At 34.8% G+C, this 15,479-nt stretch overlaps 1 protein-coding gene across 2 annotated transcripts; it reads left to right on the top strand.

The window, feature by feature from the left end:
* Window positions 1–3,657: 3,657 nt before the first annotated feature.
* FAAH (fatty acid amide hydrolase) lies at window positions 3,658–15,407 on the top strand. Of its 2 annotated transcripts, XM_086438012.1 has the most exons (21): window positions 3,660–3,918; window positions 4,112–4,206; window positions 4,294–4,403; window positions 4,660–4,720; window positions 4,921–5,108; window positions 5,189–5,318; window positions 5,459–5,536; window positions 5,619–5,766; window positions 6,084–6,196; window positions 6,280–6,355; window positions 6,610–6,681; window positions 7,736–7,787; window positions 9,363–9,443; window positions 9,758–9,841; window positions 10,009–10,112; window positions 10,281–10,373; window positions 10,531–10,599; window positions 10,929–10,993; window positions 12,322–12,383; window positions 14,811–14,906; window positions 15,054–15,407. In XM_086438012.1, the coding sequence occupies exons 2-21, from the start codon at window positions 4,128–4,130 to the stop codon at window positions 15,114–15,116; spliced, it is 1,824 nt and encodes a 607-aa protein (XP_086294138.1). In that variant the 5' UTR covers window positions 3,660–3,918; window positions 4,112–4,127; the 3' UTR covers window positions 15,117–15,407. The 2 variants fall into 2 exon arrangements, with proteins under 2 accessions (XP_086294139.1, XP_086294138.1); XM_086438013.1 differs by lacking the exon at window positions 10,281–10,373 and having other exon boundaries at window positions 3,658–3,918.
* The last annotated feature ends 72 nt before the right edge of the window (window positions 15,408–15,479 follow it).

Below are 15,479 nucleotides of genomic sequence, written 5' to 3'. Positions count from 1 at the left end.
GGTTATTATAGATATTTAAGTCTTTAAAATAAGATGGACCACACTCAAAGGTTTGTTGAGTAACAAACTTGATAAAGTAAAGGAGTTTTTTAATAACAATGCAATAGATAGGTCTATCCAGTAAATCAATTTTTTCCATAAAGGAGAGTAAATAATGATAGATATCAGGGGAGCAACTTTGTCAGGTTCAAGTCGAGAACCAAACCAAACCGATAGCTTTAGGGTGGTTTGGTTCGGTTTGAAACAAGTTATGGTTTAGTTTTGAGTTAAGAAAATGGAAAATCGATCAATTTGATTCGGTTCTCGAATCAAGTTTGTATATAACAAAATCAAATTGTGAATCGAATCCTTATATATATTATAAATTATTTTAAGAGTTAGGACATAGATTAATGACATTTATAAATAGATTAATAATTTATTGCATGAAATGTCATGTTTATTACATGATTAGTTTTTCATTAAAAACATGCCACTTCCAATTTATAGAAACATTGGCAACCCATAGAACCGAACCAAACTGACCTTAGTTTGATTTGGTTCGAATGGCATTTTGGTTTGGTTAGGGTTCTTATTTAGTAGAACTAGCCTATGTCAGTTCGATTCCAATTTAGCCTCAAAACAAACCAAGTTGCACCCCTAATAGTTAGAGCAGGAAAAGCAGATGAAACATACAACGGTCAAATTGTTAATTAAATATATTTGGTGTACTTCAATATATAATGTTTTGGAGACACTCTACACCTTAAGATATTTGTGAACTTGCGACTTCATTCTCTTGTTACTCCCGTTCCCACGCCGCACTTTTGTCACAACGATCTAATACAGTCAAACATCCCTCCATAAAAAGAAGGTAAGGTGAATGAAGAAGTACATATGAACAAGGATAGAAATGGAGACAAGGGCAGCATTCAAAATTGAATTAAAAAGAGGTTAACGTAAGAAACAATGAAATTATTTATGTAATATTTTGTTTAGTCCGGATAAATCAAATTATGAAACAATGAAATTATTTATTTAATATTTTGTTTAGTCCGGATAAATCAAATTATTAAGCATGTTATAAGTATTAATGGCCAAGTGATTAATATAGTTCATTGTAAAATCCATTAACAGCTTATCTAATGGATCCATTTTCTAACAAACATGGTTGTGGATTTTGGTTCCTCGTAGCACACCTCACTCTCTTTACGCAACATAGCTTTTTATACTCTTTAGGACGGTTAGTTATGAGCGTTCATATAGGGCCAATCTCCACCCAAAATATGACTATCTTGGGCAAACCCTACTAAGGCCGATGACGGGTCTAAACATAAGGTCCAAACCCAGCCCAAGTAGAGATAAAAGCGGATTGCTTCTTTAAATTGATCTGGGCTCAAGCCAACTCCAAACCAAAATCAATCATCTAACGGGCCTCAAAAAATATAGTGGACCATCCCAAATTCCCAATCCATTAAGGCGCCACAGCGGCCTGCCAATCCATGAAGAAAAGGCAGGGGTGTCAATTGAGCCTGGCTCAGCCCAACCCACGTGACAAAATGAATGTTAGGTGAAAAGGTAGAGCCGGGCTCAATACTTTTCAGCTTGTCAAATCTGGATTGGGCTAAGGTTTAATATTGATCAGCAAGGTCCACTACCATATCTTATAAATATATTCATAATAGTATATTGAATTATATGAATATTATATTAGTTTAATAAAAGTTAAATATATTAAATATACACACAAAAAATATTTGAAAAATACGCCTTCTTATTAAAAATATTGAATTTAGTCATGTTATTTGGCCCAAACCCAAGCCTGAATTTTTTATCCTTTGATTGGAAAGAATGTGCCATGTGCAACGAAAGTAGATGAGGGAGTTGCTTAGTTGCACAACTCCCATAGTGCAAGATCTTGGATTATTTTCTTTTCCAAACGTCACTAGTCAGACTCTTTTAATTTTCTGATTTTCTAATTAGAAAGTCTTCACTAGGCTTGATACTCGACTGACGTGGTACGGATATAAGATCATACATCTTTTTCCTTGGGATATCAAACTATACATATGTTATGACGATGTGCTGTTATGTATTCCGAGGAAAAGATCTGTGGCTCCTTGTACCTGCCACGTGAGTTAAGTATTGACCGAGGGAAAATTTTCTAGTTGGAAAATCATTATTCTTAATTTTATCGACAACTCAATAACTATTAGACCTAAACGCTACAAATGCAAATACCTAACAACTGATCCACCGTCTGTTTTTAATTAACGCAACTTTAATACCTTCACCAGCATTTATGAGTCATGCTGTATTAACATTGTGTATCTCGATGAAAAGCATTTATGGCTCTTACACACTTCCACCAGCATTATCCTAACAATAAAACTTACCATAATAAATAAATTTTATTAACGTTGTTTGCAGATTTTTTTTTCCATCATGAGATTAATGAACCAACCCAATAATAGGTTTTCAAATAACATAATTAATTAGATTAATTTTTATCTATGTAGTTCATTGATCCATTGGACCATATTTATGTGTTACTTACATGACAAAAAGTGTAGAAATCTATATTTTATTGAGAATTATTGGATGAATAATTATTCTAATTTATTGATACTTCTTAATATATAATATTTTTTTCATATATATTCTTCATCGCTACCTTCTTTTTATGATGAGATTCATTGATAATGGTATAATGTATCTCATGCATTATAATATGATTGCATCTATTTCTTTAACATCCCCCCTACAATTGCATGATCCTCTGGAAAAGGAGTATGCAATTGATTTTTTTGAATGATTATTCTTGATCTCATCAGTTGATATGTTATTAGATCTCTCAAAATTCTCTCGTACTTTTTGGTGTTTTACCTTCTGTTTGTGAACTTCATTATTATTGCATCTAACTCTTTTTTGACTTTGTCAGAATCAATAGCTTAAGATTCTAAATTTGTCACAATCTCTCACAAGAGCATATAAAGTAAGATTGTGAGATTTATACAAAAAAAAAACTCTCATTAGAGAGATTTTAGATATTAAACAAATAAAAAAGAGATCTTAAGAGACAAATGTATGAACGTGGGGATTTGTAAAGATATAGAAAGATATGTGATTTTATTGAAGAAAATTATATCAATAGTTAAAAAGAAAAAATAAATAAATAAGCGTCATTATTGAAGAACGTAGTCAATGAAACTTGAGCTCTGATACCACATAGAAATTTGAATAATTACATAAGTTCCAATAAGATTTTTATAAAGATTCGATTAACTTAGATAAGAAAAATAGCTTAATATAGTTATTATAATTTATTAGTATTTTTTAAAGTAAAATATCGTAATTGATATTTTCACACACATATATATATATTTCTCATCACTACGTTTCTTTTGTGACGATGCATTATAATATAATAGCATCCATTTCTCAAACAAAAAGATATACAACCTGGGCTCAAATTATGTGTAATGATTTTGTAAATCAATTTGATAGGGCAACTAACGTGTCCCCTGCATTAACCCCATCGGGATACACACATCTACATAAAGCATATGCAGTTATAATCCTGAGGGAAAAAAATGTACAGTTATTACCGCAGCCACGTCAGTGAGCATTTGAGTTTCAAAACCAGCACTATCAAATTATATGTAGTGCTAGTTCTCTACCCAAGTCTCTGAAGTATAGGATATCCACCCCCATCCCTCTCCTCGCAACGTCAACGCAAGTGCGGCCGTATAGATGCGAGTTTGCTAGAAGACGGAAGAAAGATTTTTCCACAACAAGCCAACTACCCGCACCAAACTACCAAATCCAAACAGAGGTTTTACATTGCTCTCATCACCGATAAACTCTCTCTCGAAGTCACAAACACTACTTGGAAGTTAGAACTTGGACCACGTCCCCGGAGCAAATTCCGATTGTTCGGTATCATTCTTTCATTGATCATAGTGTTTTACACAGCTGAAGTTCCGATTTTGACTTTCTTTTGGTTCTCAAATCGTTAGTTTCTGTAAAGAAATCCGAGAAAGATTACCAATTCATTGTTGAATGAATTCTAATTTCTGCAATTTCAGTTCTCGTTGTTATGATGTTAAGTGTTTCTGATGCTTTTGTGCAGGAAGTTATTTTTAAAAATGGGGAAGAGACGAGTTATGGTGCCAATGGAGGAGGTCGACTTGAAGGCTGTGAAGTATGAGCGCGAAGTAATTCAAGGTTAGTTCTGTATGATTTAGTAAAAAAGATGATTGAAAAGGAAAAAAATCGATGCTTATAGAGTGAGTATTGGGTTGTGGTTTGTAGCTCCTCACTTGACGGGGTTCTTCTTGAAGTTCTTCACGTGGTTGCTTGAACTCCCACTGTTAGGATCTTTGCTCATCACTTTCATGAGGAAACAGAATAAATTGACGGAGGTTTGGTTTTGTGCAAAATGCTTTTTGTTTTTGTTTTTGTCGTTGTAGTTAGTTAAATTTTTGATGAAAAATGATGGTATCATTGTCCTCAGGTCTAGACCATTTGATGGTTTTTGAGGTCTGTGTGATGTAATTCCTGATGAGACCATCGGCTGTTTCGACTTCATGACGATAATATGGATGTTTCTGTCAGTCCTCATTTTAGATTGTTGCAATGGTAGTGAGCTTAGATATGATATTAGTTTGTAATTGGCAGGTGCTGCAGAACACTGTGATTCCAGAATCACCCATGTTTCAACCTGAGTTCCCACCTCAAGGTTTTTTTTTTTTTTTTTTCATTTTAAATATTGGGATTTAGACCTACACATTAAATTCCTTCCACACTTAGAACATCGTCATCAGATCCTTATCCTAAAAAGTCCCGGTTCCGTTGTACGGAACTTGTTACTCATAAGAGAATGGTTGTCGAGATCACTGAATTGATGCTTATATATATAATGTTCCTTGTGAATTTTAGAGCCGGAACCTGGTGTTCTTGTCATGGAAGAAGACAGTGCACCTGTTGTCCGAGTTGAATCAGCCTTGAAGTGTCTACCACCCTATGATCCTGCTTGTCGTTGGAGTGGTGACTCTTCTCCGTTTTTGTACTGGAAGATCCGTGACTTTGCGCATGCTTATCGATCTAGCCTGGTAACTCCATCAATGGTAAGTTGGTAGGAATTTCCAGGGTTTATATTTCTTTATTAGTTAAATTATAAGGGACACAATTCACTTCCAATATCTAGGTTGCAGAGCACATAATCTTGGGTGTGGAGGAGTTCAACAATAAAAAGCCTCCAATGCCGTTTTTGGTCTGTTTTAGTGCCGAGGAAGTGAGGAAGCAAGCTTCAGCTTCCAGTCAAAGGTTTAGGGAAGGTACTGCTGATTTATAAATTCACATCTTTGTATATGATCTAACTTGTCAATGATGGTAGGCTTATGTTGAATATGATTGACCTGCACTCCCATCATTTAGTAGGATCCGAACTGTTGGATAACAGATAGAGGTTGTGCAGGAAACCCATTATCCATCTTGGATGGAATTTTCGTGGCGATCAAGGATGATATAGACTGTTATCCCTATCCAAGCAAGGGTGAGCTTCTATGAAAATTATAATTTTGTCAAGAAGTTTCTCTACATATCAGCATAAGTAGCTCAGTATGCTATAATATTAGGTGCGACGACATGGATTCACAAGGTCCGCTCAGTCAAAGGAGATGCAGTTTCTGTTTCAAGATTGCGAAGCTGTGGTGTGATTTTGATAGGAAAGGCAAATATGCATGAATTGGGCCTTGGAACAACAGGAAATAATCCAAATTATGGGTAAGGGAGGATATGGATCTTTTAGTTTAGTGGTTTTAGTTACTCGTGTTTTTCTTTTTTGGGTTGGTGAAGTTAGCTGGTTCTGCTACTTGTCGACATTTTGTTTCACAAATTGATGGGATGCTATTAAAACAAGTAGGAGAATACACGGATAATAGGCAAGAAGCTAATACTTTGTGTGTGCGTCTTGCATTGCTGCATAGCTAGATCATTTCTTAACATCTCTAATTTTCATTTCTTTTCTCACCTGAAACTTCTGTTTCTTGACATCTTATTATAATATTACCTAACTTTCACAAAGCCCTGTTTTGTTACAGAACAACACGAAACCCACATGCACTTGAAAGATATACGGGTGGGTCCTCCTCAGGCCCAGCTGCACTTGTAGCATCTGGACTATGTTCTGCTGCACTAGGAACAGATGGTGGAGGTTGTACCTGTAAGATTTGTGCATAACAATCAATTGTTAAGATATTCTCCTAATTTGTAAAGCATGTTTTATGAAATATACAGGCTCAATTCGAATTCCTTCTTCACTTTGTGGGGTAGTGGGCTTTAAAACGACATATGGGCGGACCGACATGAAAGGGTAAGGCTACTAATTAGAGGTTAAGATCTTCTATTTTCTTCCTATGACTTTGGATGCTACCATACAGTTTTATCATGAGAAAAGGGAGAAAATTGTAGCTATTAGCATATATCTTTGTACCACATTTCTTTTTGGTTTAATATATACATTTTATTTTCTAAACCATTTACTTGTAGAAGATAAGTTCAAAATCATAGTAGCACTTTTTCTGGTATCAGCAATTTAAGTTTGCACTCTTCATGAGTTTTGTGCAGGTCAATATGTGATTCTGGGACTGTGGAAATTATTGGACCAATTGCAGCGTCAGTTGAGGATGTCATGCTAGTGTATGCTTCTTGCTTGTTAATGTGTCTTTTTTTTTTTTTTTTTTCTTGACTTTGAACTGAGTTGCTTATGTACCCACTATCTTCTTTTCCTATGGATCAATATGGGATTTTATTTGAGTAGTCAGTGAGACATGAATTAATTAATATTTTAGGAGAACGGTCAATGTTCATTTAATGTTTATTCTTCCATCATTAATTCCTTTTTTGCCATTTAGCATTATTAAGTCACGTATGTCAATTTAATTTTACATATTTTATCATCCATTAACTCGTGGGTGATAAGTGGTGGAATATAATTGGTTGTGACTGTAAGAGTCACACATAAATCACGATATGTATTCTATGCATATTTTTTATATTTGAAGTTTCTGACAATGCAGTGATCCAGTTCGTAAGCAGTAGTACATATCACCGTACGTCTCAATAATGATATATGTCTCATTGTAACTTTATTTCTATTGCTTCAGTTTGAGCGATCACTGTTGTTGTTGAGTTCATGTTCTGGTCATCATTGGGCCGGCTTTTTCATGGCCTGGCAAGGAGATTTCCTCACCATTGCATGCATGGCCAAGAAAAATCCCTTTTGGGGCTTAGACCCATAGCTCAGTTGATTTGACATGTTGCAAAGCAACTTTGAGGTCATGGGTTCAAGTCCAGCTTACTCATAAAAAAATGGTGTTTGGTTGCTATCTTATCCTTGCTAGTACTCTAGCACTGGTTTCATGTCCTAAATGGATGTTACTATCAGAGATCATCACATGAGCACGGACTGTTAACTCTTTCCAAGGACACAATGAATTGCCACATATCGATTTGAACTTTCTTGTGGCTTCAAGTTCACTAATTCATTGTTAAATGTTCTCAAGTGTCTGTAGTTTCTTTCAGGAGTTTACATTCATTGAACTTTTTGAAGATAGAAAACATTGGAACTTAGGCATTCATTGGTGCCCTATTTTTTGTGTTATACTTCATGATAATATTGTTGCCCAGTAAGAGTAGCATACTGTGTCACTACTATCTCCTTGAATTCTGATATCAATGATGGAATGTTCAGATATGCGGCAATATTGGGCTCCTCTCCTGCAGATAGAATCAGTTTGAAGCCAGTAATCTTTAAACCTTACTATTTTCTCTAAACAATGCAGATAATTCTTTTTCCACGCTATAGCAAATCTCTTACTGCCTGGGTCTTGCATATCAACATGTAGAAACAATGCATTTCACGGTCCCTTTTTTCTAATACAAAAACCAGGCAGCTTGACCTAGAACTTCAAGCTCAATTTCCTTTTTTCCTGAAATATGTTGGTTAACTTTTGATGCAACTCGTTGGATTGAAGAGCAGGCACAAGCATTTTTTTATAATGTTTTACCTCGAACTCATAAAAAGCTATAATGTGGCAGCTACTTCCAGCAAAATGTAACAAAAGAAGCAGAAACCACTAATTTTCTACCCTAGAAGATGAAGAACAGTAAATAGACACAAAATCCACAAAACTTATTGATATCTACTCTAATATCTACTTTTTGGAACCTACAAAAGCAACTGCTCTCCATGCTAATTGTCCCAGAATCCAAAACTGTAGAGTTTAATTCTAAAACAACCTCCTATGGTTTTTTCTAAACCTTGGTTTATTATAAGACAAAAAGTACCCTTATTTTAGCTCTCTAAAGAAACCTATTTAGTTTAAAATTCTAATAACCTAAACCCTTTTGAAAAGGAATCAGAATGCCAAGACTCCATGAGTCACAGCCACGCTTTTAGCATCCATATTTTTCTAAATTACTAAAAATGTCTCTGTGTAGGAATTGCTTTATCTCTTCCAAGAAACATACTGGATGATGTTTTTTTTTTTTTTTTGATAAGTACACTGGAACACACTGTTGTTTCTCTCTTTCCAAAGGCCCCAAGCAATGGCCGAAGGAAGAATGGCCCATAGGTGTCTTTTTACGAGAGAAGATATTGTAAGCTCACCCTTCTACTAACAAGAAGAAAGTTTTAGGAAAAACCCAATTCATCTAAAACAAGGATAGAAAAGAGGCCCAATACCTTGAGAGAAAGAACAATGGATTAATGTATGATCCACGGATTCCCTGTCTCCCAGATACCTGGATGATGTTATAAACATAGAAGAATATAGAGCTGATTTTTGTTTCCTCTTCTTTTGCATTGAATCTATCTTTAGTATTGAGGTGGTTTGACCAGCATTGATCAAACCAGTTTGGCCTCATTTCACCTTTAAAAAAATGAAACTCTTACCTTGGCCTTGGATTTGTATAAGTTGCTTGGAACCCTATGTTAACATTTCCAGCACCTAGTTGTGATCACACCTCTTTTAATTGTTTGTTGTTTTTTATTTTCTTCTCTTTCCCTTGTACGGGGGCCTCCTTTTCTTTCTTTTAATAAAATTTTTACACTTATCAAAAAAAAAAAATCACCACTTTTATTGTTTCTCTACAAGGAAAATGATCAAGTTCAAGATTTTAGTGCACCATTGTCTCTCTTTTCTGAATTTATGTCTTTGTTCTGGTTATGTTTCATTCATATATTCCTCATATCTATTCCAAGTTCTTTTACCTCTAACAAGGTATCTATACTTGCAATTATGCTCAATATCTTTTTATCATTTAAAATATATATCTCAAAATCTATGTTTGAAATAGTTGGCAACTGTCTTTTGTAGTCCCCTCCTTGTTTGCCACGTTTATCTTCATATGACAGTTCAAATGCTTTGAGATCACTGCGACTGGGAAAATATACAGAGGTATAGATCAAGGAGTTCCTTTACTAATCTAAACTGAAATGTATATTTATCCATATATATATATATAGGGTAGCATTTGGAGGCCCTGAAGGGAGCCAAACATTTGTTCAATGTATGGGTTAGGAGTTTCGGATCGGGCTGATTTTTGGTGAGGATGATCTCTATGATGAGGAGATCATCCTCACCAAAAATCAGCTCATTCTGAAACTTCTAACCACACAATGTTTGGCTCTCTTTAGGGTCTCTGAACGCTTCCCATATATATATATATATATCAAATATAATATATTGATTACATGGTTCTTCTCGTGCAGTGGTTTAATGATGTGTACTCAACTGATATCTCTGATAAGTGTGAGAATGTTCTTTATATGCTTTCAAAAACTCATGGGTGTGAAGTAAGTCTGTTTTGCGTAACACGTGCCTCATTGTTGTTTGGAAAGTTATGCTTATTTCCACCTAAAGGAAACTTTCATTTCTGGCTTAAAATAATTAGGAAGTGTTGCAATTTCTGGATTGAAAATTATATATTGAGATTGTATGTATGTATTTGTTTTGGTTCAAGATAATAGAGATCGTTATACCAGAGATGCACGAGATGCGCACTGCTCATATTGTTTCGATTGGTTCTGAATCAATGTGTACACTGAACCCATATTGTAAGGAAGGGTAAGTTTCCTTGATTCTTAGACTCCAACTGTGGTTAGGAACTGTGCATCCTGTAACTAATGAGAGCCTTTACTTTATGATTTTGTGAAGCTAAAATGATGCTATTAATTTTAGGGTTACAATCTTGCTTTATATTGATATGCTTTTCTTTCTTATTTTCTATTGTAGAAGAGGTGCTCATTTAACACATGATACTCGCACAAATTTAGCACTATTTAAGTCATTCTCTGCATCTGACTATGTTGCAGCCCAATGTCTTAGGTGAGGCAAAACCCAAATATAAATTTGGATCATTATTTTGTTCTTATGTCATATTTAAGTGGCTTGTAAATAGATTTAGAGATCATGCTTTTAGTTGAAGCTTCTGAATCCATGTTCAGAGATGAAGCATTTGATGACTTGTGCTGATTTGGTACAGGAGAAGGATTATGCATTACCATATGGAGATCTTCGAGAAGGTCGATATCATAGTAACCCCTACGACCGGGTATGTGGCTTCACTTATAGTATGTACACAGTTGTGGACAATGATTTCTTCATGTAACAAAATTGATGTTCTTGGCTGCATTTCAAATTGCGTTTTCTCAGTAGTTGGGCAGCCAATTTTGAGACTTCTCCCTTCTGAAAAAGGCATAATTAAGTTTGCAATTGTGTCTTTCTTTCTGCAGCGCTTAGAACTTTGATTACTACACCATGCAACTATTTGATATACTAAAACAATCTTATTTTTATAGTGAATACTATTTTGTTGAACAAATGTTGTCTTGGAACATTTATGAAGGTAAGATGACTTCTTTTTTTCTTCTTGCTTGGCAGTATGACAGCACCTGTAATACCTCCTAGTTCTCTCAACTGCGGGGAGACAAATTTACAGGTTTCAGGTCAGACGATTTGTAGTCTTAAGCTTAAGCCTTGAATTGAGTTGTCCTTGGTGGTTCTGAATCTCTTTACAAGAGGATGTTGTTGCTTCTATCTATGGCTAATAAAATCCATGCATATGAGTATGGGTTTTCAACCAACATCATTGCTTCTTATTTAGTACTTAGTCCTTCTTGCGATAGAGATACATGCCTGCTTGTATCTTGAATTTTTTTAATGTTACACTGACACTTCCACAAACCATTATGATGGTTTTGCTCTATGTATCTGGGTGAAGCATTAATTTCACTTACAAGTAAGGCAGTGACTGATCAATCCGTTGTTACCATTTACTTAGCGGTTGATCTGCATTTTTCCTTATAGATCACTATTCCATGTACACAATTTACTTGAAACTTCCACTGTTTAAGTGCCAAACTTCCAAACCTTTCTTGTCATCCAAATGCATTTCATATTCGTACACATCCCTGGAATTCTGCAGAACAGGGGAAAACTTAAAGATGGCATTATTACAATTCCAGCAACTATTGTTTTTGGCCATCCTGGATACATATTTAGGTGTTACCACAATTTTGGCTATTCAAAAATGCTGCTTTTTTTTTTTTTTTTTTTGCAGTGTTATTTGTGAATTTTAGATATTAGTTCCAAATGCATTTTATTGCATATCTCAATCTGATTGATCATATTTTGCCAATGTAATTTTCATCACCTGCTGTTCAGGATTTACTCTCATTTTCAGTATCGAGGAACTACACTCGTAAGTAGTAACTTGTAAACTAGGCAATTGATGACAATCTCTTTTAAGCACTTGTTGCTCCGAGTGCCTTTTTGGGCTAGGGTTAACTTCTATTTAATCGCTATAATAGAATATAGTACATTAGTAATGATTTTCTAAATAAGTTTATTTTTTTGCTTGGTGCAGTAACATCAGTTATTATATGCATAAGATCCTTATATCTTCCTCTTTCAAATTTACTAGATTCTGCAACCACTAAGCAAGCAAGTTAGTGGTTAGAAGCAAGTTGGCACCTTATACTAGATTCTGCAACCAAAGTATTCAAATATAATTGTATAACTACTTGATGCACGCCTTTTGAAAATACAGTCCTTCTCAACCTTTCTGGTAAAATCTTTGTAGTGCATCTGATCCTACATGATTTGATCTGTCATTTGATACGTGGAAGTTGGTTTAATTATCCATGACCTTGGATCTTTCTTTATGCTATTTATGGAGTAGTTTCTTACTTGTTTAATTAATACTAGTGAAAGTTGTCAATACTACATATTCCTCTTATATCTTATTCTTTACGTTTGAATCATTTGATTTCAGCTTATCTCATGCAATTTATGGTAGCAGCAAATCTTCTTGGACTCCCCGCCATTTCTGTCCCTGTGAGTAAAATGTATCTTTGTGCTGGAATTTGTTCTTTGAAGTACCATGTATGTTCTTCTTTTTTTCCCCTCTAGACTAGTGATATACAACCAAATGGAAAATCCTTTCATGTTAAGGTTGGTGAAAAAAAAAATCCCTCACACTTTTCAGAAACCATATTAATGGAGTCAAAATGGATCCCTCTTACATCTCACGTTTTTAATATTTTGTCTATGGGTGTTGTCAAATTATTGTGCATTTGAATGTTGCTAGGACCGTCGTCACTCTTCTGCTGATACTTTCAAACTAAAATCCATATAATGAATTTCATATTGATTCAACAAATCATGCCTAAAATGGAAGGATTTCCAGCATGATTAGGACACAGGCAGGATTTGAAGTTCCACAAATCATGGGAGGGACGAGGACAAACATTCTCCTCCCCCCCCCCCCTGCCTGCAGGGAAAATTGAAAAAATGCTCGTGGGAACCTTTTGTGAAAAAAAAATTGCTCTCTTAGGGTCCTTTTGTGGGTGGGTGTGAATTTTGAAGCACAAAAGAGGCTGCATCCAAACGCACCGTCTCCTAAGACACATGTATCAGTGTTGGGTGTGAATTTTGAAGCACAAAAGAGACTGCATCCAAACGCACCGTCTCCTAAGACACATGTATCAGTGTTCAACACTGATACAAAGTGTTAGGCTGACTGAGCTCATAAACATGATACACTGTCATGTCATATAGTTTATTCCTTGTGATAAGCATATATGTTTTTAAAAAAAATTAGTTCACGTTAAGTCATATCAAGTGTGTTTTTAAATAGGCTTATATACATTGAAAATCATACAAAAAAAATACATAGATAATAGTTGAAAACAAAATATTTGGGTGAGCTAAGATTGTTTTTTGAAGAAAATGTGTTAGCATGTGTCTGATACTCTGACATGTATGATGGGGTGTTAGCCATGGAAAATTATAAGAAAATGGAATGACCTTGTTACATAAGTTTGCCCAAACGGGAATAAATAACCTTAGGATCATTTTCTGGATTGTCCATAATTCCACGTTTGACACTTCTGGTGGAGTGCCCAGACGAAACTCCTATGCTTCCAGTTCAAAGAAAAGAAGTAGCTTAGGGAAGCAACATTTGTTGATGATTGGTTATACAAACGGTGGTCAAAATTCCATTATAATAATATATATTTTAAAAAAATGATCAATTATAGAAATAAAATAAAATTATAAAATATGCCTGCTATCTCTTCTCTATGATTTACCTTAATAGTTGACAATTTCAAGCCAAACACCTTATATATCTAGTCACCAATGTATTCTCAACATCTAGAAAAAAAAAAGTAATAAGAATTATAAATCAAGTCTTTTATTCATAGACCAAATTAAAATAACAAGTAAATAGTCAAGCCTCTTATGTTTATTGTAAGTGAAATTTTACAATTATCTGAAAGAAAAAAAAGAAAAGAAATTATGAAACAAGTCAATCGACAGAGAAGCAACTAGCAACAAACCAATAACCATTACCCATGGACCCTAGCTTCCTACAACCAATCAATGACAATCCATAGTTGCATATAACCAGAATTTATAGACGAGAGGAAAAAAAGAGATCTAAAATTCTAATATCCTGTGCTTCAATGGGTATTCTTTCCTATTTCCTCCCCCCCCCCCCTTCCCTTTTCTTGTCCAACTACCTAGTCACCTATTTTTAAACAAATACCAAGCAAAAATAGGAAGATATAACACACATAAAGAGGATTTTTGTTTTGTTTTGAAGTATATGTTTATAAATAAGCCATAAAAGGAATTCCACAGGTGCTTATCTCAAAAGCCAAGTTAAAATTTTGGTCAATGTTGTGAATTTGAACTATTTTATTTTTTTGTATTTAAAAATTATTGGGATGGGTATCTTGGTGACAGCTTAAAAAATAAAATTTGATTTTGGGCTATTATAGTATGCAATTGAGGCTTATGATTCGACTTTTTTTCACGTCCTGAGCCTTGCGGTTTTGCTCCCAGTTGGTTGAGGCTTAACCGTTATAAACCCCAGTTGAGTTTTATGACGTGAGGCACAAGGCAGGTGGTTCACCTTGAGGCGCATGCCTTCTATAAATTTCCACTACGAAAGATTTTTTAAACAAACATGACTTTGTGTTCTTTCCTAACTAGATAAGTTACCCTTATTGATGGTATTCTCTTCCTCATATCTTGCTTTGTCTGAAACAACTAAATAAATTTTATGGTTACATTACAACATTTGGACAAATGCTTAATTGTATGTGTTCTGAGAAAAATCCATGACTTAAGCAATGGTTCATTGAGTAGTTTATGACCCTTTTATTTTTTAAACTATTATGTCTCTTGGTTCTTTTACAAGGATCATCAATTTCTCTGCAGTGCTCTCTTCTTTTTTCTAACAAGTTCCATTTATAGGTCGGTCACGATAAACAAGGTCTTCCAATTGGTTTGCAACTGATAGGACGTCCATGGGGTGAGGCTTCAGTTTTGCGTTTGGCATCTGTTGTGGAGGTATTAGTTCTTATCTTGACTCAAATAGTAAACGGGGAAGGGTTGTTTTGTAGGGAACAACATACTTTCCACCTTTTTTGTGTTTATTGGTCATTTAACTATGTCTGTGAAGTGCACTTTTAAAAGAGAATGCCTTTTTTATTTCAGGAACTCTGTCTAGAATCCAGGAAGAGGCCTTCATTATTTTATGATATTCTGAAGATGAATTAGAATTCCTGTATCATTTCTGCTGAGTTTTTCGGTTTCCCTGTATGGGATTGGAGAAAATCAGTCCATACATGGCGCACACGCGTGCATGTGTGTGTTGCTCTTGCTAGTGTCTGGCGAGTAAAAACTTCATCATTGTTTCAAATAATGGGTACTTTTCTTTGAAATTTCTGGAATTATATCCAAAACAAATAATATATGAATTGGCTGTAGGGAGAAGCAACCGACTGTTAAATTCAATAAAGTGGGATCTGTTGACTCATTTATATATAATATATCAGTTTGGCTTGATAATTCTCTTTTGATTAGAATTCCTAGCTTTTGATGAATGATGTGTTTACTGTATGATATCCTGCAAATCAAAAG

Source organism: Akebia trifoliata, chromosome 4 (genome assembly GCF_017979445.1).
Source record: "Akebia trifoliata isolate Shusen 1 chromosome 4, ASM1797944v1, whole genome shotgun sequence".
Classification (NCBI taxonomy): domain Eukaryota; kingdom Viridiplantae; phylum Streptophyta; class Magnoliopsida; order Ranunculales; family Lardizabalaceae; genus Akebia; species Akebia trifoliata.
The sequence above is the reverse complement of the archived record's forward strand: the minus strand, read 5'-3'. Positions and strand labels throughout refer to the sequence as shown.

What these genes read in the sequence shown, in the direction of transcription:
- FAAH (XM_086438012.1), top strand. Translation starts at nt 4,128, where the DNA reads ATGGGGAAGAGACGAGTTATGGTGCCAATGGAGGAGGTCGACTTGAAG. An exon ending in GCCTGGTAACTCCATCAATG is followed by an intron (nt 5,109 to 5,188) that starts GTAAGTTGGTAG and finishes TCCAATATCTAG; the next exon opens with GTTGCAGAGCACATAATCTT. An exon ending in ATAGAATCAGTTTGAAGCCA is followed by an intron (nt 7,788 to 9,362) that starts GTAATCTTTAAA and finishes TGTCTTTTGTAG; the next exon opens with TCCCCTCCTTGTTTGCCACG.